Genomic DNA, 20,875 nt, shown 5'->3' with positions numbered 1-20,875 from the left:
ACGGTTCGGTTCGTTTGACTCTTTTCAATCCACTGCATATTTGTTTTTTCAAAATCATGGTTAGCTCTACTTTCCGATCTTAACTCCTCCCACGCCACTCCCAGTTCCTTCCTGCCGACTCACGCCTCTGGTTACAGAAGGAGGAGACCCTCCACGAACCGAGAGGAGGATGAATAAAGAGAAGATGGATGTTTGATCCTAATCCTGCAGGGCAGGCTTGGACAAATCTGATCCGCCGAGGTTTTCTAAAGAATCACAGCGAGTGACGAGCCGAACACCTCCAAACAAACTGGAGCAGAAACCAGTGAAAACCAGTAACCAGTGATATGCCTCCTGTAGAAACGCTTCGACAGAAACGCACCAATCAGGACATTTCCAGGCCGATATCGATTCAGTTTTATCTGACCTGCTGACTCCTGCTTTCTGTCAAAGAGGAGAAAATGCTTGTTAGAGGAAAATAATCTGAATCCAGCAGAAAACCGTAAAACAAAAACAAAAAAAACCTGCGTCATGGTTGATGTTTCAACCAGGGGGAGTTTATTAGTTTTTATTATGGCTGGGCAACAAATTGATTTCATCTATGAATTTCTTTTCAGCTTTTAGAGATGTACTTTTTGAGAAATCTGCATCTTTTTCCCCACCAAAGCACTCCTTGGGTTTCCACAATTCATAGCGATGTCAGCACCACCACGGCGGCCATCTTGTTTTACAGTTTCTATGTATTTGCACTTTAAATTCAGGTCAGTTCTACAATGGATTAATTAATTTATTTTAATTACAAGAATAAAAATCATAATATGAGAACAATAAAGTAGTAATATTAGAAATCCAGCACAAAAAATAAAAATTAAGACGAGGAATGTCGAGCATCTTGTGAAGTTATACTTTGGTATCAGTTTTAGAGGTAATATTTAATCTTTCAACATACCAACATCGTCTGTAGCAGGACTTTGAAACAATTATGTTTATTTCAATCAGATTCTGATAACTATAAGCTTTTTGCATTTTATTTTCTCATTAATAAAAATTCTCGTAGCCTGACTTTAATATTCCACCATCCAACTCACAGAAGGGAAGATTAAAATAAGAGCCACTTAAATTTTTTTAAAATGGCAGTAAATATTTTCAAAGAAAAGAAAGCGAGCAAAAAAAAAAAAATTATATGTTAAGCCATGTTGCCCAGTTTAGTTTTGATGCTTTAAATAAACAGAAAATTCAACATTTAGATCAAAGGTGGTGAATCGGGCCGGTTCCGATCGCTAACAGTTGATCGGTGCAACTCTAAAAATAAATAAACACTAAATGATTGCGGTTTCTCTCCCACAGAAACTTAATGACCCGTCAAGAAGAGCTGCTAAAATCAGCTACTTTCATCGATTGTCCACCTGAAAGTTCCTCCATTTCCTGAACTCAGCATGAATGAAAACCAAGACAGCAGGTGTGCTTCATCTGCTGCTCCTTAACTCCACCCAGTCCTGGATCTACCAGCAATCATTTCTAATTTAAGACCTTTGATGCATCTCACCTCGAAGCAGGAAGGGTTTATCACCATCAGGTCTTAAAAAGTCAATTAAATCAAATAAACAGCAGTTGAGAGGATAACACTGATGCATTGATGGAGTTTATGAGCTTTAATTAATGAGGAAACCACATTAAAATCTGCGTCAAGTAATTAAAAAAAAGAGATAAAACATTTTTAACCAGTAATGGGAGAAACTAAAGCTAAAGGAACTAACAAAACTTAAATATTACAGTAAAATTATGCTAATTAACGGTGAAGAGTTTGTTTTTCATAAAAACTAAAGTTAAAACTGAGGTGAATTAAGGACCAAAAATTTACTCGCATAAGAGAAGCACCACTTCAACATATTTTTACTCCAGTAAAAGTAACAAGTCCAAGAAATTGCTAGAGTAAAAAAAAGTATTTAGTAAAAACTCTACTGAAGTACACAATTATAAAGTTGAGTGAAAGTTTTGATATTTAAAAGGACCAGAAATGACAACAAAAAAATAAATAAAAATAAAATCTGGCAAAAAATAAAATAAAATAAAAGTTTCCAAATCAGTTTCTTTCTTTGTAAAACTTCTGAAACTTTAATAAAAGCTGCAGCTGTGTGTCTGTGTCTGGTGAGTTTTTGGTTAAAACATGTTTGTTTTTCATTTAGTGGGTAGAAAATCCAAAGATTTACTCAAGTTAAAGAAGAAATACTTCATAATATAATTACTCAAGTAGATGTAGAGTTGAGTAATAACTAGTTACATTTATTCGATTACATTTATTTGAGCAACTTTTGAAAAAAAAAAAAAATTTCAGGAGCCTTTTTACTACACTATATTTATTGAAGTATCTCTGTCCTCATTTGAGTAAATTTTCTGGATTTTCTACCCACTGAAGAAAAGAAAAAACATGTTTTAACCAAAATCTCGCCAGACACAGACACACACCTGCAGCTGTTAAAGTTTCATAAGGTTTTTTTTTATTATTATTCAAAGAATCCGATTAGGAAACATTTTCTTTTGCCTGATTTTGTTATTTTTTGACATATGAATTACTGTTATTTTGGTCCTTAAAATATCAAAATGTTCACTAAGCTTTATATTTTGGCCCATTGTCTGATTATGTAATATTTTAATATTAAATTATCGATAATTGATCCGTTACTCAGTAAACTACTTGTGTAAACTTTTTAGCTAAGTAATGTTTTACTTGAGGAATTTCTTTACTTGAGTAAAAATAAGTTGAAGTAAACCTACTTTTACAACCCAAACTGGTTAAACATGAGGAAAGTTAACTTCCAGCCCCTCCCTCCCCTCCGGCTCTCCAGCCACCGGGGCTCCGCCAGCTTCCACCCCGCCCAGGCCGCTCCGTTCTCGGTCACTCACCGATGGAGACCAGCTTGATGTTCTCCCGCTCCAGGAACTCCAGCGCAACCGACACGTTCTCCAGCTTCATCTGCCTGAAGTTGGGCCTCGGGTGGTACTTTCGGTACATTTTCTTCTGGCTCAGGACCTCCAGCAGGGCGATGAGCCGCAGGCCGTCCCCCAGGTCCAGCTGCAGGTCCACGATCCGCTTGTTGACGCACTTCAGGTGCTCGTTGATCCAGCGGGTGAAGGTGTTCTGCTGGATCTTCTTCCACGGAGCGTCCTCCGCCAGGTCCTTCTCTGTGGCCGGCATGTCGTTTTCTTCTTTCCCCCCGCCCGGTGGGTTCGGTTCTGGTTCTGGTTGTGGTTGAAGTGTGAGTGAAGCCGGAGGTGTTTCCTCGGAGCCGCCGCAACTTGGTTTGAAGTCTTTGCCTCAACTCGGCCAGACTATACGGCTGCTGCTGCTGCGTTCACTGTGGCTCGGAAATTACAACTTCCTCTGACTCACCCAGATTTCTGTTACTTCATGGACATGTCACTTTCTCAGTTTGACATTAGAATACACCTTATTATAATATTAAAACTAACACTGAATTGATATTTAGCATTTTGCAAGAATGAATGAATCAATTCTTTTGCAACAAATATACTCTTTTATATTTGATGTTTTTCCTTAATTATTCAATTCAGTTAAAATAAAATTTTAAAATGGAAAATATATCGAAGTTGTAGATGTAAATGAACTAACACAAAAACAATACAATATAAAATGTATATTAACATTTTAGTGTGTAAAATTATAAATTCAAAATTGTCTTTGTAAACTTTGAAATGACTTTTGACTTAAGATTTAATTTCCCTTTAGGATTAATGAAGATTTTTGATTTTTGAATTGTTCTAAAACAAGACATCTCATGTTTTATGTCAAAATTAACTTTGTAACTAACCTACACCACTATAACACACTTTTTAATTATTTCATAAAATTTCAAATGTGTCAAATTAAACATTTATATAAAAGTGTTTGAGTGCCAACATCCACCTAGTTTGAAATGTATTTTTTGTTTTTGCTTCTTCCTATTTACTTTTGTGAGTATATAATAGAGAATTGAGGAATATTATCAGCATAAAACATTTTAAGATGTGTTCTGATTGAAAATTTAATATGAAGCTTCATCACTGGAAAGGGGAAAAAAACAAAACAAAAAGTCCATAAAGGTAAATTTTGCTTGAGTTTAAAAGAAGAAAAACCCCAGACTGAGTCATTATCGACCATCAATCTGCCTGGTTTCCTGTTTCTCCTGTTTCAGGCCCAGCAGATCAATAAAGTTTGATCTGATCGGCTTCGATCGATTCAGAACCAGATGAAGGTTCTGCCTCCTCATCACATTCAGTTAAATCAGCACTTCTGAGACAAATTAAAGTTAAAATGGAGTTTATACTGAAACCCCAGGAAGGGAAAACAGCAGATAAAGAAAAGTTTGATTTTATTAATAAATATAAGCTTGATCATATTAATAAAAAAGAGGGAGCTGTTTATTTTTAAAGAGAGGAGTTTGATCTTTATAAGAAAGAGAACAATTTGGTTTATTAAAAATATAATAAAAATGTTTTAAGAAAAAAAATTGGGAACCGTTTGATTTTAAGAAAAGAGGACAGCTTGGTTTTATTAAAGTTTTTTTTTCTTTTAATCACAAAATAAAAATGAATATTAAAAGAGAGGGAACTGTTTGACTTAAAAATATTTTTTTTAAAAAGAGAAGTTTGATTTATTTAAAAAACAGTTTGGTCTCAAGAGGGATCAGTTTGATTTTATTAAGCTAAATGACAGAAAAGTTTGGTTTTATTAGGAAGAGAGAAAAGTTTGTTGTAAATAAAAAGATGAGTTTGGTTTTATAAACATGTTTTTATAGGGCTGACGTATTCCCTTTGTGCCGGCAGACGTAGGTTTATTGATGCGTCATCTCTAAATCCCGACATGTTTCAGCCGTCTCGTAAAGACGGATCCTCCTCCGGCTCCATGATTGATGCCGGATTGCCGTGCCGAGACGCCCGGGGAACAGGCGAGGACTCGGGTCCGGACCCGTCTCCTGTTCGGGTCTTCACCCGGTCCGCACTGTAAAAACTGAACGTCTCAGAGACTCTTTGTCCTTCGCTCATCAGTTTAAGAAACAGCCGAAGAAGAAAACAGAAACCCAAATTCACCAGGTTTCTGCCTTCAGATAAAACTTTTCCACAAAACAGAGAAACCTGTTAAATTCTTATTAATTTAAAAAACACATTAAAACTCACTGGTTGCTGCCTTACAGGAGGAGGAGAAAGAAAACTTTGACTAAACCATTGTAGCTCCATGATTCATTTTTCAGGCGTTTTGTTGAAAATATGCTGCCATGTTTACCATTTAATTTAGGATATTTGTCCAAATATAGTAAATTATTTGGTACAATTCAATTATTGTGACTTGAAAGGGACATTTAGTCATCGTACTGCAAAAACGAGTTTCTAGAGCAAATATCTCCACAAAACTAACTTATGATTACATTTTCAGCAACATAGAGGAGTTTGTTTTCAGCAAATAAATCAATATTGATTAAATAGAAAAGGCAGATTATTACACTTAAAAATGTGTTAACGGAAATAATCTACCAGTGGAACTAGTACGTTAAAAAAATTTAAGGAGTTATTTACTGAAAAGAAGCTTTATTAGATGGCTGAAAAGTTATCTGTAAGTTAGATGTAATAAGATATTTAATTAAAAATAGACAAACACTTGGTAAGAGTTGGAGTTTTTGCAGTGTAACTCATTTTATCCAGTAACAGTCAGTCTTACAGCAAATCACGAGAGGCCTCTGACTGAATACAGTCTCAGTCTAACAGGTTTTAGTCCAAATCATGACTCTACCACCGCCGTGCTTCACAGTAGGTAAGCAATCAAATATTTAATTTGGCCAATTATTCATTTAAAAATCATACAAAGTGATTTTTTAGATTGCTGCTTTCGATGCACTTTGAAATCTGGACTTTGGTTTTGAGCTTCAACAGAAAAGTTAACGTTGTTTTTGGAAACATTTCCAGTGAAAACACTCGTCTCAGTAAGTAAGAAGTGATTAAAGAGGCTGCAGGCAGGTTTGGTGGGTCAGCTTTGCTACAACTTTAATCCAAAAACATTTCTCTGCATATATTCAATAACATTTCTCTACAACAACTCTCACCTCTCATAACTCTAAACAATCTCAACAAAATAAGTCTAGTCGCACGTCATTCATCAACCTTTTATTTTACAATTCTCTCTGTAACTTTAGTGTTTTTTCTTCAAACATCAGGAATATTTGTTCGCTGTCTTTTATTATTATTTATTAATTATTATTTGAATCGACACGGAGACGAGACAGATTAACACGGACGATGACGAACGTTGCCCAACGTGTGAACCGACACCCACCCACAGAGCTCGTTACTGTTGAAGAATAAAAAACAAACGTTCAGAGGCCCGGGCGCTACGAGTCGGCGGCCATGTTTGCTGCTTGTGACGCGTCTGGTTGTGTTAAAAAAACGAAACCAGACGTTAAGATTTGGTCTCAAACTGTCATAAATACGTTTATTTCTCTAATCCGACTTGAAAGTTACATTTTCTCTAGAAAAATCATAGCAGGAAGCATTTTTTCAACGTTTTTGCTTTTGCTCAAATGTGACCAAAACTTTCTCGTTCTCTGATAAATTATGATCGTCATGAAGATTTTCTGCTTTATTTGCCGAAATGATGACATCACAGCCCGACTCTCAGCACCGACGGGCCTCTGGTGGTCAAAATGTGTTTTTCTCTGCACACAAACTGCGGTGTTTGTTAGTAACATCAGAGGCACTTAAACCCCCCGATTCCTGCGCCCCTAAAAACAAACTAAAAACCAAAACAGAAAAGTAAAAAATATTAATCTGAATTTCAACAATTTGGCTTCAAGTTTTAACCCCAAATTTCCCAGAAGAAGAACAAAAACGTGGCGCCTCGGTGTGAACGCTGTCCAGTGGATTGTATTCCAGGCTGGTAGTGTTAACTGCTGAAGGAAATAACCAAACGTGGAATCATCTGCTCCAAAAACAAGAAAACAAAAACAGGAAATCTCTTCTTTTTTTGGAGTAAATGATGCAGACTTTTGATATAAATATCTGTAAATGTTTCAGTAGAGAAAAAAAAACTTGAGCTGGAAGGTTTCACCTTCGGCGCTTCGTCACCCAGAGAGACCCGACCAGAAGTCAGAGAATAAAAATGACAGAACTCCAAAAAAATAAACCAGGAAGTATCCGAGTCCTCTGCAGGAAACACGACCTCCACGTTCCCTCTACAATTATGTACAATCTTTCTTTCTTTCTTTTTTTTGTGTTTGTTTTTGCTTTTTTTACACAAAGCGTCGCCGCGGCGGCGTCTCAGGTGGCGCTGCTCTTGGACAGGTTGGGGTAAAGGACGGCTGCCGTCACGGCGACCATCACTGCGATGACCGGCATCCAGGGGCTCCAGCCGCTCTGTCAGGGGAAAAAAATAGAAAAACGGACCAAACCCGGTTAGTCAGCAGAACCGGACCCAACATGAACCAAAGAGCGTCAGAAAATCACCCTGAAGGATGAAAGAAGAGATAAAAGTCAGTCCAAAAGATGTTTATCCTCTTTTTAAATTAAAAACATCTTTTCAACGGGGCCTGGAGCGGTACCGGGTCACAGTCCAGCTCATTTCACTCTGATTCAGGGGAGTCCAAACTTTCTATCCAAAAAAAACCAAAACACTAAAATCAAGCAAATAAAAATCATCCAGATTTTTGTAGCAAGAACCGAAAACAAAACTTAAAAAGGATTTTTGCACATTTGAGGCATAAAAGAAAATCTAGTTTCCAAATTCTTTTGGACTTGATTGAACACACTTATATTCAGGACTCAGAAGAAATGAGGGATACATCAGGGGTGTCCAAAGGGTGGCCCGTGGGCCAATTTAGGCACCTGAAATGATTTGTTTTTGCCGTCAACCAGAAGTCAAGAATGGCAAAAAATTTGGCAGCGACTGATGACTCCAAAATTTCTTTTAAATTTACAGTTTTTATTTGATGGATTTTGTGGCCCGGGGCAGCCTAAATGTTCCAGTTTGGACCCCGGTTCTGTAAACAGAACCACGTCTGTTCGGTGGCTGTGATTCTCACAGACGCAGTTTTTCTACTTGTGTTGATAAACAGCCAATCTGTTGGGAGTTTTTCTGTAGTTTGAGACTAAACTGAAATAATTTCAGGACCTTGAAAAGCTGAAAAGGGGCTGGACTTTCTGTTCTCTGCTAGGCCTGTGGCAATAAATCAATTAATCACATGATAAACTAAAACAAACTCAATAATTTCCATTTGCCTGATTTCTCGTTTCTCTCCGTCTAATAAAAACTGGATGACAAAAGTCCTGATTCTGGTGCTTTGGTCTCAGCCAGCCCTTATCCTGAAGGTCACTGTTACAGAAACTCCATAGTTCAATCTTATTTATTTATTTTGGATAATTAAAATGTCTTCCAGTTCCAGCGTCAAACGTTCCTTAGAATTTAAAGATCTTTGCAAATGTGTTCTTGTCATTACATTACTTGGAAAATGGCTCCAAAACAACAAGATTTTGTTGTTGTTTTTTTTTGCAATAATTTCTGGGACAATTTATCATCCAGCAAAACGTGTTATGGTGGCAGGCCTGTTTGAGCTGATTTAACGATCATTTAGAACCTAAATAATACTAAACATGTTCTCTCCTCCTGCTGACATGAGAACTGAAGCGAATAAAGCTGTCAGAAATAAAATGTCTCCATCAGCTGCAGGTATCTGCTGTCCCGGTTGGAGCTGATCCACATCCTCGTTTCTTTTCCTGCAGGTTTGAACTCCTAAACACGCTGAATTTTCTCCATCTTCTCCTCCACATTTCTTTCATAAAAATCTGTCCGCGCCTCGGCACCGTCCAGGTCCGGCTCGTTTATCACAGATACCTGAACGCGGTTCAAGACCGAGTCAACCTTTCAATTCTCCTGTCATCTGTTCAAACGCACAACAGATGTGCAGCTGCTGAGAACAGGCAGCGCTCTGCAAACATTGTGACATGAAGGAAAGGCTTATTAATGAGATCTTCCCCTCAGATGGTTAAGAAGGAGGAGGAATGCAAATAAATTCAATCAAAACAACCTAAACTTTCAAAAAGGAAAACCATATTTATCACTTTTGGGACTGCAGGAGACAAAAAGAAGAAATAATTAAAGAACAGAAGCAGAAAAAGAGAAAGCTGCACCAAATAAAAACAAAAAGTAAATGATGGGAGTGAAAATGAATCTGCCAATGGCTGCAGGAAACAAAACCCAGTGAATCAGTTTGAGAGCAAAACGAAAAAACCTGCAAACAAACAGACAGGAGCAAACGGCATGCAGCAAACCAAAGAAAAGTGATTAATGAGCCGACAAATCCTGCAGAAAATAACAGGATGAAGGAGAGAGCCGTGGTGAACGAGGAGCTGTTAGTAATTTAAAGAGATACCAGGAGTTTGGCCTCATCGTGTCTGGACTTTGACTGGACCATTAATAACCAGATTATCATCAATACAATAAAAAACAGTTCAGTCTTAATCTGAAGGATGTTTCCTTTAGCAACGTTTCATGATTAAATTCACTAAAATCTGAGAAGATTCCACAATGAAATCATTTCTAACTCAGACTTTTATTTTGAAAAGTGTTACATACTCAGTTTATATTATGTAAAATGTGCCTTAATTTTAGTCATTTTATTGAGGTTAAAGTAGCTTTTACAGTGCGGTATCCCTTTAAATAAGCGGTCCATGTGTGCTGGGAGTCTGCTGCCCCCTGGAGGATCTTAGTGTGAATGACGGCCATGCGGTCAGAGCTGCTCACACCAGACGCTCCACACATGATGAAGATGAGGAAGAGGACAGTCAGTCCTCACAGGAAGTTCAGGAGGTGAAGTCAAAGTCCTGCTGATCTCTGCTCAGGGTTCGATTTTCCCAGCCAACTCAGTGACCCTGAAGTATACGTGTTTGCTAGGCTAGTTTACGCACGATACATCGATAAATTATCGCATCGGTCCGATAAACGACCAATGTTTATTTGTTGTATTAATTGGCACCATGTAATTTTCAGTGAAATAATAATTGTTGTTATATATGCACGTTTGTTATCATGCTGTCTCGGATTTGCTGAGGCTTTTCTCTCTTTCTGCAGGTGAAGGAGCTGAAATGAACTGTTGACTTGTCTCTGTCCATTAAATCTGAAATAAACACAAAGTAAATTCAAATAATGTAGTGCGATAAATAGATTAAAGCATTTCATCAGATTAATCACACTGTGATTAATCACTATGCCCAAGTTTATAAGCCTAAAATATAAATTGGCAGTCGTGGTTCTGCAAAAGTATAAAAAAAAAATAATTATTGGGGGAAAGAAGTCAGTTCTTTTTTTTTTTTGGTGGCCCTAATCCTCTTCCATACGATGCTTTGTGGAGGAAAAAGTGATGATAAACATCTGATCATTGAAGTGTTGCGATCGGATTGACCTGTGAGCCTGAACTGATCCCAGATCAGAACAATAACTTCACCTCAGCAGACTTTCCTTCCAGAGGTCACAGACAGACAGACGGACAGATGGAGGCAGCGGGACAGACTCATGTCATGTCGGTGTGTACCTTTCTACCACAACTGGCCGAAACACCAGTACAGCAGAGCCAGGACAAGGCCCATGAATATGGCTTGGACAGGCTGCAATATGGATGGCTAGAGGGAGGAAGGGAGGGATAAGAAGAAATCAGCCAGCAAATCAACCAAACAAAACAACATGGAGGATGGAGCAGCTGCAGCGGGGCAGGAGGGGCAACAGAGGAGGGAGGGTGGAGGAGAGTCGGTTCATCCTACAGAGCTGCTGTTTACGATCCGAAACACCAGAGGAAATCAGCTGACATGAACAAATATAAACAAACTGGCTCTCGTTTTATTTAATTCTACTGAAAGAACTTAAATTTAATCTAATTCTGGCCACATTATTTGACTTCAGGCATTTCCAGTGTCTGCTAAGGAGATGAATTTATTAAAAATGTGTTTCATCCTCAGCAGAAGAAGAAACCTTTCTGCATACTAAGGTACACTGGCCATTTTTAAACAATTCAATTAATAATGATATGACAGTTTAACTTCCTTATTCATGCAAGACTAGTAAGAATTCAGCCGTCATTTATGTAAACCTAACATCTGAAATGTCACTTTCCTGTTTCTCAAAACAAAGAGCTGCATACTAAACCCGAACTAAAACGGTTTGTTACGTTGCCTTATGTTGTGCATTTACCAGTTTTATCCTGGTATTTTGCAGTAGTACTGTGATAAAAACTATTTATTACATTTAAGGTAACTGTACGACTGTGTGTCACAGCAATTAAAGCCCCAAAACACAAACATTCCTATTTATAAAGTGCGATTTAAATCACTAAATTACACAAATTAACTGCATTTCCAAATTTATTGATCAGTATTTATTGATGCTTTCATTGAACAAGTAAAACTATAATAGAGGCAGTTTGATCATCATTAACTGGAATTTATCGTCAAAACGAAAAATCTAAATTCTTATGACAGGAAATGTATTACGATAAACGATACGATAAGTCCCCAAATATATCATTGATTAAATAATTTTTATAGTTTAGTTTACTTTGACAACCCTACTTTAGAGCTCAGTGTTGCATAAAGACAGTGAGACGATAATCAGCTGGAAAGGAGGAAGAGGAACAGGAGGAGAAGAAGAAGCTGCTCCGCCTCACTGAATGAACTTTAGATCATAAAAACAATTCAACATGTTGCTCATAAATCAGCTCCGGAAAATAAAAACAACAAAACCAAGTGGTGAGCTGAAAGAGGGAGGAGGGATTTTATTTATTCTTGATGAAAATAAGCAGCTAAACAAAGTTTTAAACATTTCCTGACAGTTGGGTAGTAACTAGTCACACTTACCCGAGTAACTGTTTTGAAAAATAAAATTACATTTAGGAGTATTTTCTACTACGCTGTACTTTTTACTTGAGTAATTTTATTAAAGTATTTCTACTCGAGTAAAATTTCTGGATTTTCTACCCACTGAATGAAAAGCATATTTTAACCATAAATCCACCAGACAGACACAGACCTGCAGGTTTTTAGTTTCATATTTTTACATTGAAAAAAATCTGATTTGGAAACTTTTTTTTTTTTGCCTTATTTTGTTACTTATATGAATTTTTGTCATTTTTATCATTAAAATACTAAAATCTCCACTTAATTTTATATTTTGGTCTGTTGATGTAATTTAAAAAAATTAAATGATTGATAATTTGATCAGCACTCGAGTAATTTTTTTTACCAAATACTTTTCTACTCTTACCTGAGTAATTTCTTGGACGGCTACGTTTTACTTTTACTTGAGTAAACATGTTGAAGTGGTTCTACTCTTACGTGAGAATATGTATTTGTATCTGTGCAGCTCATCGATCTGAGCTGGGAGTGAAAATCCTGCAACCGAACGGCTGATTTTATTTCTGTTTGGACTCACAGAGCTGGTCTTGTCCTGCAGCAGCTTCAGGCTGCTGCGGCACTGCTCCAGCTCCTGGTGGATGTTCAGCTTCTCCTGCTCCGTCTTCTCGTAGCGCCGCCGCAGGTCAAACAGCTGAGACTGAGTGTCTTCATACTGGAGAGAGAGAGAGCAGACCTGTGTCACTTCCTGTCTGCAAACCGCCGTGGCGAACGGCGGATCAGTGGCGAACCTCTTTCTGCAGGGTGTGTGTTCGGGCCTGGGCCTGGTCCAGCTGCGTCTTCAGCCTGCTGGCGTCTTCCAGGTGCTGGTTCTCCAGAGAACCCAGTTTGTCCTGCAGAACCTCTTTCCGCTTCTCCAGAGACTCCAGACTGTTGCTGAGGACCAGACTCTGCTCCCTGGTGCTGGAAACGACACGAAACGGCACATTCAGGTCCAGAACAGGAACACAAGAGACCCGGTAACCCACCATCAGAACCAGACATTAAAAGGCTGTAAGCATTTCATATCAGTTGATATCAATAACTATTGATCAGCTTTTGGTGTTCAACCCTGCCAAACTGGAGTTGTGACCTTTCCTGTTTGATCCACAGTTTTCAATCCACTAAGTTGTTTTTTAAGCAGTTATGAGGGAAAACCTTAAACTGCTGCTGCACCAGTTACTCAACATGCTGTTGCCAGGTAACCAAAGAGTGAGTGAGTTGCTAGGTAACCAAAGGTTAAGTGAGAGAGTTGATGGCACCGACCTAGCTTACCTGGCCGTGAGAGGTTGAATGGCTAAAGCCTTTCTCTGCCTGCATCTCCCAGAATGCTTTGCGGTTTCTGGATCGGAGTTCAGTGAAATTATTGCATATCGGACGTATTGTGCAGAGGTAATTTAGAACCCCACACTGCAAAAACACAAAATCTTACCAAGTGTTTTTGGTTTACTTTCTGGTGCAAATATCTTAAGATATGGAAAATAAGACAAAACTAAGTTACAAGTAACTTCTCAGCAAGATTTAAGAGCTTGTTTAGCATCAATAACCCCTTAAAAAAGTTCTAGCCTTAAGGGCAGATTATTTCACCTCTAAAAACATTTTTCATACAAGTGAAATAATCTGCAAGTGGAAGTAGTATTTTTTCATCAATATTAAGGAATTACTGATTTAAAAAAAGCTCCTATCCTGCTGAAAAGTCACTTCAGAGTTAGTTTTGTCCTATATCCAATGTACTAAAGTACTGCGCTAGAAACTAAAGATTCTTGGTGATATTTAGTGTTTTTTAGTGAGGGACACAATGTGAGACGGGATTTTTTCCCTCAACTATCCTCATATTATTATTCAGAAACATCAGCTCTTTATTTTTTGTATATGAAATAAAAAGGCCAAATTTCAAAAAGTCACAACTGAATCATTATTTTATTTCATCATTTTGTGCTTTAATAAGAGCGCAGCTCTTTCTACAGACGTTGACTGGACTTTGTGTTGGTACCTGCTGAGCTCCGCCTCCAGATGCTGCAGTTTGTCCGTCAGGTCTCTCCGCTCAGCTCTCAGACCGTCACAGTCCTGCTGCAGAGATGCACAGCGCTGCTGCAAAGCTGCACACTCCTCTGGAAGAGAGAGCAGAGAACAGCCGTGAAGCTTTCCGCGGCGCAGCCGGATGTCGACGCGGACGCAGGCGCCACCTTGCAGCTGGCTGGCCGTGTTCTGCTGCTGCTGCTGCTGAGCAAAGGCCTCCTGCAGCCGGCTGATCTCCTCCTCGTACTTGGCCGCAGTGCTCCTCCAGTGCTCCAGCTCTGTGCGCACGCCGCCCAGGTCCGCCTGCAGGGCGGCGATCTCGCGCTCACGCTCGGCTGTGGCCGTTTCCATGGCATGTCGTAGGACGATAATCTGAGCCGAAACAGAACCAGGGTGAGTGGATCGACCAAGATCCACCAAGGCAAATTGAAGACTGTTTAGACCTTCCTGGATGAAATTTAAGACCTCAATCCAACGTCGTCTGACCAACCGGCGATAAATTTACACCTAGCCCATTATAGACTATTGTTAAAAATTTTGCACATGTGCACAACGGTGGAGGATAAAAGGACGACTCTTTTGCATGCCGTTCGTAGCGGCGCTGCAGCGGCAGAACAACTCCGTTAGCTAAATGAAACCCGGACATGTTGGTATTACCTGAGTGCAGTTAAAGATCAACTCCAAATAATTTTTTTTTTCCCACTCTGTGTCGGCTATGGTACAAAAGACTTGTCGCCATAGCAACTGAAACAATGCTGCTATATACAGTATATCAGGAATCAACCCCCAAAAAACACTCAAACATTTCTCACACAAAAACAGAAAATTCAGTCCATTACAGTTTTATGTATTTAGGCCTAATGTTTATTTTGCGATTATTAATAAGTGATCGCTGTGGTAGATTAGCTACTGCTGCTACTAGCTAATCTAGCAGTGTGGTGGTTGATTAGCTAATTTAAACACCTGCCCTACTGAGGATCTGTCAGAGTTATAGCTAGCATGGGCTTGTTAGCAGCTAGTTAGCTGTAGTTGCAACCGCTTCGAGTCACAGAACGCAATGAAGACGTTCTCAAAGTTTTACATGACAAGAAGGTCCTGTGAGAGATAAACAATTAATTCAGAATGTCGGAGATTACTTTGGAAGACAAATTTTTGACAAAAATAATGTTAGATGACAGGAAGCCATGCAGAGACAGACACATTTTGAAAGTTTTGTGTTGTGTGAACTCTTAGTTTTCAGGCGGTGCAGCGGTACCTCCTCCTGGGCGGAGTACAGATCCTCCCTGGTGCTGCAGATGGTGCTCTCCCTCTGCTCCCTCAGGGCCTCCATGTCGGCCTGCAGCTTCCCGAGCTGAGCTGCACCACAAAGAGCCAGGGGACAGGTTAGACCCAAACCCATCCGCCGCATGTTCTCCTAATGCGCGTACTCACTCTGCAGGTACTGGATCTGTTTGGTCGACTCCTCAGTCAGCTTGGAGTTACTCCTCCTCTCCTCCTCCAGCAGAGCTGCAGACACTCGACATTAAAGCACGAAGAGCCAGGAGACGGCCGTCTGACCAGTCAGAGGGAATCTACCTTGTAGTTCCAGACATTTCTGCTTCCCGGTGTTGGCCAGGTCCTGGGCTTCCAGAAGTTCCCTGTGGAGGTAGCTGATGACGTTCTCCGTGTCTCCAGCGTCCAGACCGGCTCGGTTCAACTCCGCTAAAAACACAAACAAAACCGTTCAAAGCAACGCAACTAACAGTTTCATCGATTAATCACAATTAATCACTAAAGCACAACAACAGACATGTAAAAAGCAACATTTCCATTAAAACATTTTCAGACCCAAATCTTCCACCACTCTCTGGACATTCTGGACATTTAAGTTTAAACCGCCAGCCGGAAATCTAAAACATTTCTGCAAATCAGTTGACTAAACTACAAGGTTATGTTCACTTTTCCTTCAGGCACTTTTCAAGCAATTTCAAAGTAAAAACTTTTCCAGAACTACATTGGAGATGAAAACAATTCAAACAAACTACAGAAAACATAATTTATTATCGTTATTAATAATGTCGTGTGACAGTTTTCTAGGCACAAGGTTAACTAAAATACAGCAAGAAATTATGTCTGAATTTCTTTTTTTTAACTCCACAACAAGGAAAAAGATGCATCCTTATTTATCAGGTGTATTTGAGGCAGTTAGATTTATTACTAAACTGTGTTTGATCTCAAAGACTTTCAGGGACTTCATACAGAAATCAAGTACTTTACAAATCTGTCAGTTCTGGACACACTAGAACCACAGCTGGAGTTAAAGCTGATCCAGGAGGCCTAAAAGGCAGCCAGACAACTTTATAAGTTTTTTAAAATCATCATCCATAACTCAAAAAAAAAAAAATCTGGATGAGTCATTTGTTCAATGTGGAAAATCAAAAGGTACATTTAGGTGAAAAACGGTAATTAAATCACTATTTTTGTTTTATTTGTATTATTTAGAAAAGTGAATAAAGTCTGAAAACTGTTTTCTTTTCTGCCCCAAACCTCCAAGCGTTACCTTTGAGGAGAGCGACTCTGTTCTGGGGTTCGTTCAGCTCCTGGTCGTTCATGTTGCCGTCTGAAACCAGCAAACAGGACATGAAGCCAAATAAAAACACTTTATGAGGTGCAATCAAAACGATTCACATCCAAAGCTCAGAGTTGCTCAGAGAGGCAGAAGCTTGGAAACCGCAGCTTAGAGGAGGAGCTGCACCTCGGAGGCGGAGCTAGGTCCAACCGGGCGTTCTGCTCAGCTGAATGGTTGCCATGGAGACTAAAGGATTTCTCAAACATGCATGAAAGAATCAAGGCAACACTCCGGGTTTGTTTTTGATGAGGGAATCACATTATAACATGATGGAGAGCTAAAAAACAAAAGTCAATGCGACATAATTCTGCCTCTTTAAAAATGAAATTCCTCTTCCTGATCTCTGCTGACCTGACGTGTCGTCGCTGCTCCGGTCTTTGCTGGGACTGAGCGTGTCGGACATGTCGGACTCTTTGGCGTCCATCTGGTTTCCTGTTGGGAGCAGAACGTGAGCAGACTGAGCGCGCTCAGGTGACGTCGTTAAAGGTGCGTCGTGTCAGAGAGCTTCACCTTTGAGGCGGTCGGGGCTGGCCAGCAGGTCGTCTTCTGGCGCCTGGTTGTTCTGCAGGTGGGCGTCCATCACTTCTGCAAACATCCAGGAACAGGAAAATGCTCATTTACAGTTGGCGTCTTTGTTTTATCTTGAATCAGAACCAATACATGAATTTGTACAATAATATCACTTCATATAATAAAATAATTACTCTGGGCTCTTTTAAAAACTCTAGAATTTGTTACATTTATACCAGATTAAAATAATAGTCTTTTGTAAGCTTGAGCAATTAATCACGTGATAAATTAAAATGAGTTTAATATTTTCCATTTTGATCCATATTTTTTTGCTTACAGAAACATCATTGTTCATTTTTGATTACGGTTTCAGCTGTGTGTGGCTCTTATTTCATTTTTATTCACTGCATTTAGTTGTTATTTTGGATACTTAAAAGTGTGGTGTGTTCCTTGCAAAATTAAAGTTTCATTGTCTTAAAGGGAGAACTTGCATCATCATGCCAATATCTTTATATGAGATGGAAATGGTATCAAAATAACAATTTTCTTCTTTATCACAATAATTTCTGTGACAATTTAGCAAAATTTGTCTTTTCTCTGGCATTCATGTTGCATGGTGGAACAGTAAAATAAAACCTTTGTTTTAAGACCACACCTTTGTTTAAAGTATGGCTAAATTAAAGTTTATTATATGAAACATTTGGTATGTTAGGTCCTACAATATTTCTTTAAAAAAACATAAAAAGGCCATTTCAGCCTTATTTCTAACGAAGCAGGTTGACTCCTACCATCAAAGTTGGCCAGTTTGTGAATCGAAGAGCAGACGTTCTCCTTCAGCTGCTTGACGGCTGCAGAAAAAACAGAACAGAAATAAAACAAGTTTGTTGACAAGACTAAAAATATACAAAGAATTAGAAGTATTATTTTATCTTCATGCAGAAATTGTATCAAATTGCAGCATCAGTAGTTCATTAGTAGAGGAATTAACTCTGAATTCATCGGGGTGAAAACCTCAAAGGTTTGATCAGGAAGTGAGGCACTTAGATCCTGAAGGAGCAAAGATGTACAGTCAAGCTAACCGCTTTTAGCAGAAACAATTGTTGGTTTGGTTTCTACGGCAACACCTCCCACTGTGTTTATGTTATCGCTCAGAGAGGTCAAACGCCGACATAATTTTACTGAGAAGCAAACCGATTGGCTAACGAGTCACTGCCGATCTGTAGTTGTTGTTTTCTTGCGTTAGCCATGATTAGCGCCATCACTTCGCATCAAAAACAAACAGAAAAACTGAAGCTAAAACGCCACCAACGTTTTCTGGATCATCAACAACTTCCGATGTCCCCGACTCCAACGTCTCTCTGCCCAGATTTCAAACCATTCAGAGATTTAAACAGGAGCGGTAAAAACAAATGAGGTGGATTAGCAGAGCTGATGGTGTCATCCAGGAAAACGTTTTTGTGAAATATCGTCTCTGCCGCCTGGAAATCGAGCCGTTAGCATGTCACGACGTCATGAGACCGTCATACAGCAGCAGTCTTCAGTCAGAGGCCTTTTCAGACAAGTTGCAAGCCTGACTGCTACTGGAGATTCTTCCTGCCCACAGCTTCACCATCCACAACGACTCTCTGAAGATACTTAACTGATTATGACAACATTTAGTTTCCTTTTGGGATACACCCAACTGCTAATGGCAAGTAAAAATTCCCTACAGGAAGTGGCGATTGCAACTATTAATACAAATTCACTCATTTCAATTTCCTTACAGAAACTGAACCTGGTGAAGGCAAAACTGCCGCTGGAGGAGTTCTGGGTAGAACAGATTTACAGACAGAGGTTTTTCTTTTTAACTTGAATGCAAAGGGTTTATATTTTTTGTACAGTTTCAGATCAATCCTCTCTGTGTTGATCTTTCCATAAATTATCTTTTTTTTGAGTCTGCATCCTCCAGTTAATGATTAATCAATTACTAAATTAGTTGATTATTTCAATAATCAATTAATCACGATTAATCAAAAACTTATTCTATAATCTATTAAATGAAGGGTTAAGACAGTTGTCATGGCAACAAGGTGTGCCTAATACAGTGGCAAGAACAGAACAACAGTCAAAGATAAAATGGAACAAAGATGCGTTTCTTTGCTAAAAATGAACTTCAAACTATTGGTTGAAGTCAGAGAATAAAGAAATTGAGATATATAGTTTAGGTCGCATGTTCTAATGTTTTCACTGACAAACCTAACTCCTGACTTTGGTGGACAAAGATTTTTTCCCCCCAGCTTGTTAATGTAATTTCCTGACAGGCCTGCAGGGGGCAGCAGCGTGGACATGGATGAGGAAAGCATGGTGGTACTCACGCGGACACTCAATCAACTGTGGGATTCTAGTCGAGTCTTCTCCACTGTTGACATGACAGTTGTCTGACGGAAACAAGAAGAACCGACTTAACTTCGACCACTTCCACTTTGGTCTCAGAGTTTTGATTCTGCTCATCACACCCAGAAACACAAATATTTCATCTGGAGGAGGACTGATTGCTGTCATCAGCGTGGGAAAGTCAGAATACAAATCCCGCCATCTTGCTCTGGTTATGCCTCATTGTAAAATTTGATTTTCTAGTTTAAATGAGCAGAATCAAAAGCAGCTGTAGAGCTGAATGGGTTCCTAAAACCCAACGCTACACTGATTAGGAAGAGTCGCAGAGAGGACTCAGCGACAGAAAGAAAAAACAAAGATTCAAGCGGTTAAAGTATGGCAGAGCTGACGCATAAAGCTGACAGACAACAAAACAAAAGACAGAAAGACGACCGCCAGACAGGACAGAAATCAAAGCCAGAAAGAGCTGAAGTAAAACCGTCTTTTCCCAACTGTGACCTCATCAGGATGCAAACAAGGAACAACCGGGTCCGACATCATGACCACAAAGCTAACAGATCCAACACAGCTACCCTGAGGCATTATGGGAGAATCCGACTATGGAGCTTTTTTATGTCCAAATCACCATTCAAATATGAAAAACAGAAGATTTAAGGTAGCAAACGTTGAGGCTGGAGTTTTACAAGACAAACAGGCTCAATCCAAAGCTTGTAAAAGTATTCACACCTCCGAAACTTTTCCACCACAAATCTCAGTGAATTCTGTTGGGATTTTAACTGAGAGCTTTTTGCAGCCTCTACCTGCATTTACCTCCTGGTCACAACTGGAGCCAACGATTCTTAAAGTAATCTATTATTCTGATGATTAATTGGATGAAAAGACTGGCACGTCTGCAGATTTTATATTTAACCACCTAAGCCTTTTTTATACATTAGAAATACATTAGAAGATCTAAATAAACAAATAATTTGATTCCTTTAAGAAAAGCACAATGTAACTGATGTTACAGGAGAATAAAGTTTTACTCGCACACATACAAAAAAAAACATCCCCACAGGATGCTGCTGCCACCGTCATGTTTCAAAGAGTGGATGAAGTATTCAGGGTCATTAGCAATTTTAGAGTTTTGTTTGTTGGCTAGAAATTTAAATTTGGATGCAGAGTAAGTTCTTCTGGTAATAAAATGGATTTCTACTGGCTTTATTCCCACCAGAGATGCCTGATATATTGGCTTATTCATCGGTTTTGGTTAATGTTAGTCATTTTTTAACAAAACATCTACATTTATTTTTTGCAAGTAAATTGTCTGCCCTGGCTTGTAAAGGTGCCATCTTTATGTTTCTGAGGCAATTCTGACATTTTGATGCAAATCTGTTTAATTCTGTGATATTTTTGCCCAAACTGTCTCAGCGCTGCCCTCTTAGGGTTGAATGATGTCTGGCGCAGTTGAATTTTGTTTCTAACCAC

General features: G+C 39.0%; 2 protein-coding genes across 10 annotated transcripts in view; both read right to left on the bottom strand.

Annotated features, from left to right (window-relative positions):
• The window catches only part of flnba (filamin B a), a 61,770-nt gene extending 58,399 nt beyond the window's left edge, over positions 1 to 3,371 (bottom strand). Inside the window, exon 1 of one of the 2 annotated variants that reach the window (XM_015001676.2) lies at positions 2,884 to 3,371. In XM_015001676.2, the coding sequence (XP_014857162.2) occupies positions 2,884 to 3,175 (292 nt within the window). In that variant the 5' untranslated portion in view covers positions 3,176 to 3,371. The remainder of the gene's footprint in view (positions 1 to 2,883) is intronic. The other variant, XM_015001675.2, reaches the window with a different exon arrangement.
• A 2,618-nt stretch (positions 3,372 to 5,989) lies between these two features.
• Positions 5,990 to 20,875, bottom strand: part of slmapa (sarcolemma associated protein a) — a 66,200-nt gene continuing 51,314 nt past the window's right edge. For 4 of the 8 annotated variants that reach the window (XM_015001677.2, XM_088005835.1, XM_088005838.1 and 1 more), the window contains 13 exons: positions 19,390 to 19,452; positions 17,824 to 17,883; positions 17,036 to 17,110; positions 16,877 to 16,957; positions 16,457 to 16,516; positions 15,493 to 15,618; positions 15,349 to 15,423; positions 15,173 to 15,273; positions 14,085 to 14,289; positions 13,892 to 14,009; positions 12,651 to 12,822; positions 12,440 to 12,574; positions 5,990 to 7,380 (listed from right to left, as the gene is read on the bottom strand). In XM_015001677.2, the coding sequence (XP_014857163.1) occupies positions 7,285 to 7,380; positions 12,440 to 12,574; positions 12,651 to 12,822; positions 13,892 to 14,009; positions 14,085 to 14,289; positions 15,173 to 15,273; positions 15,349 to 15,423; positions 15,493 to 15,618; positions 16,457 to 16,516; positions 16,877 to 16,957; positions 17,036 to 17,110; positions 17,824 to 17,883; positions 19,390 to 19,452 (1,367 nt within the window). In that variant the 3' untranslated portion in view covers positions 5,990 to 7,284. Of the gene's footprint in view, positions 7,381 to 10,550; positions 10,639 to 12,439; positions 12,575 to 12,650; positions 12,823 to 13,891; positions 14,010 to 14,084; positions 14,290 to 15,172; positions 15,274 to 15,348; positions 15,424 to 15,492; positions 15,619 to 16,456; positions 16,517 to 16,876; positions 16,958 to 17,035; positions 17,111 to 17,823; positions 17,884 to 19,389; positions 19,453 to 20,875 lie in introns of all 8 variants that reach the window. The other 4 variants (XM_088005834.1, XM_088005836.1, XM_088005833.1 and 1 more) reach the window with 3 other exon arrangements.

The sequence above is a fragment of the Poecilia mexicana genome, unplaced genomic scaffold (genome assembly GCF_051168715.1).
Source record: "Poecilia mexicana isolate PSO_F unplaced genomic scaffold, ASM5116871v1 scaffold_5, whole genome shotgun sequence".
Lineage (NCBI taxonomy): Eukaryota > Metazoa > Chordata > Actinopteri > Cyprinodontiformes > Poeciliidae > Poecilia > Poecilia mexicana.
Note: the sequence above shows the minus strand (reverse complement) of the source record. Positions and strands in the feature narration are given on the sequence as shown.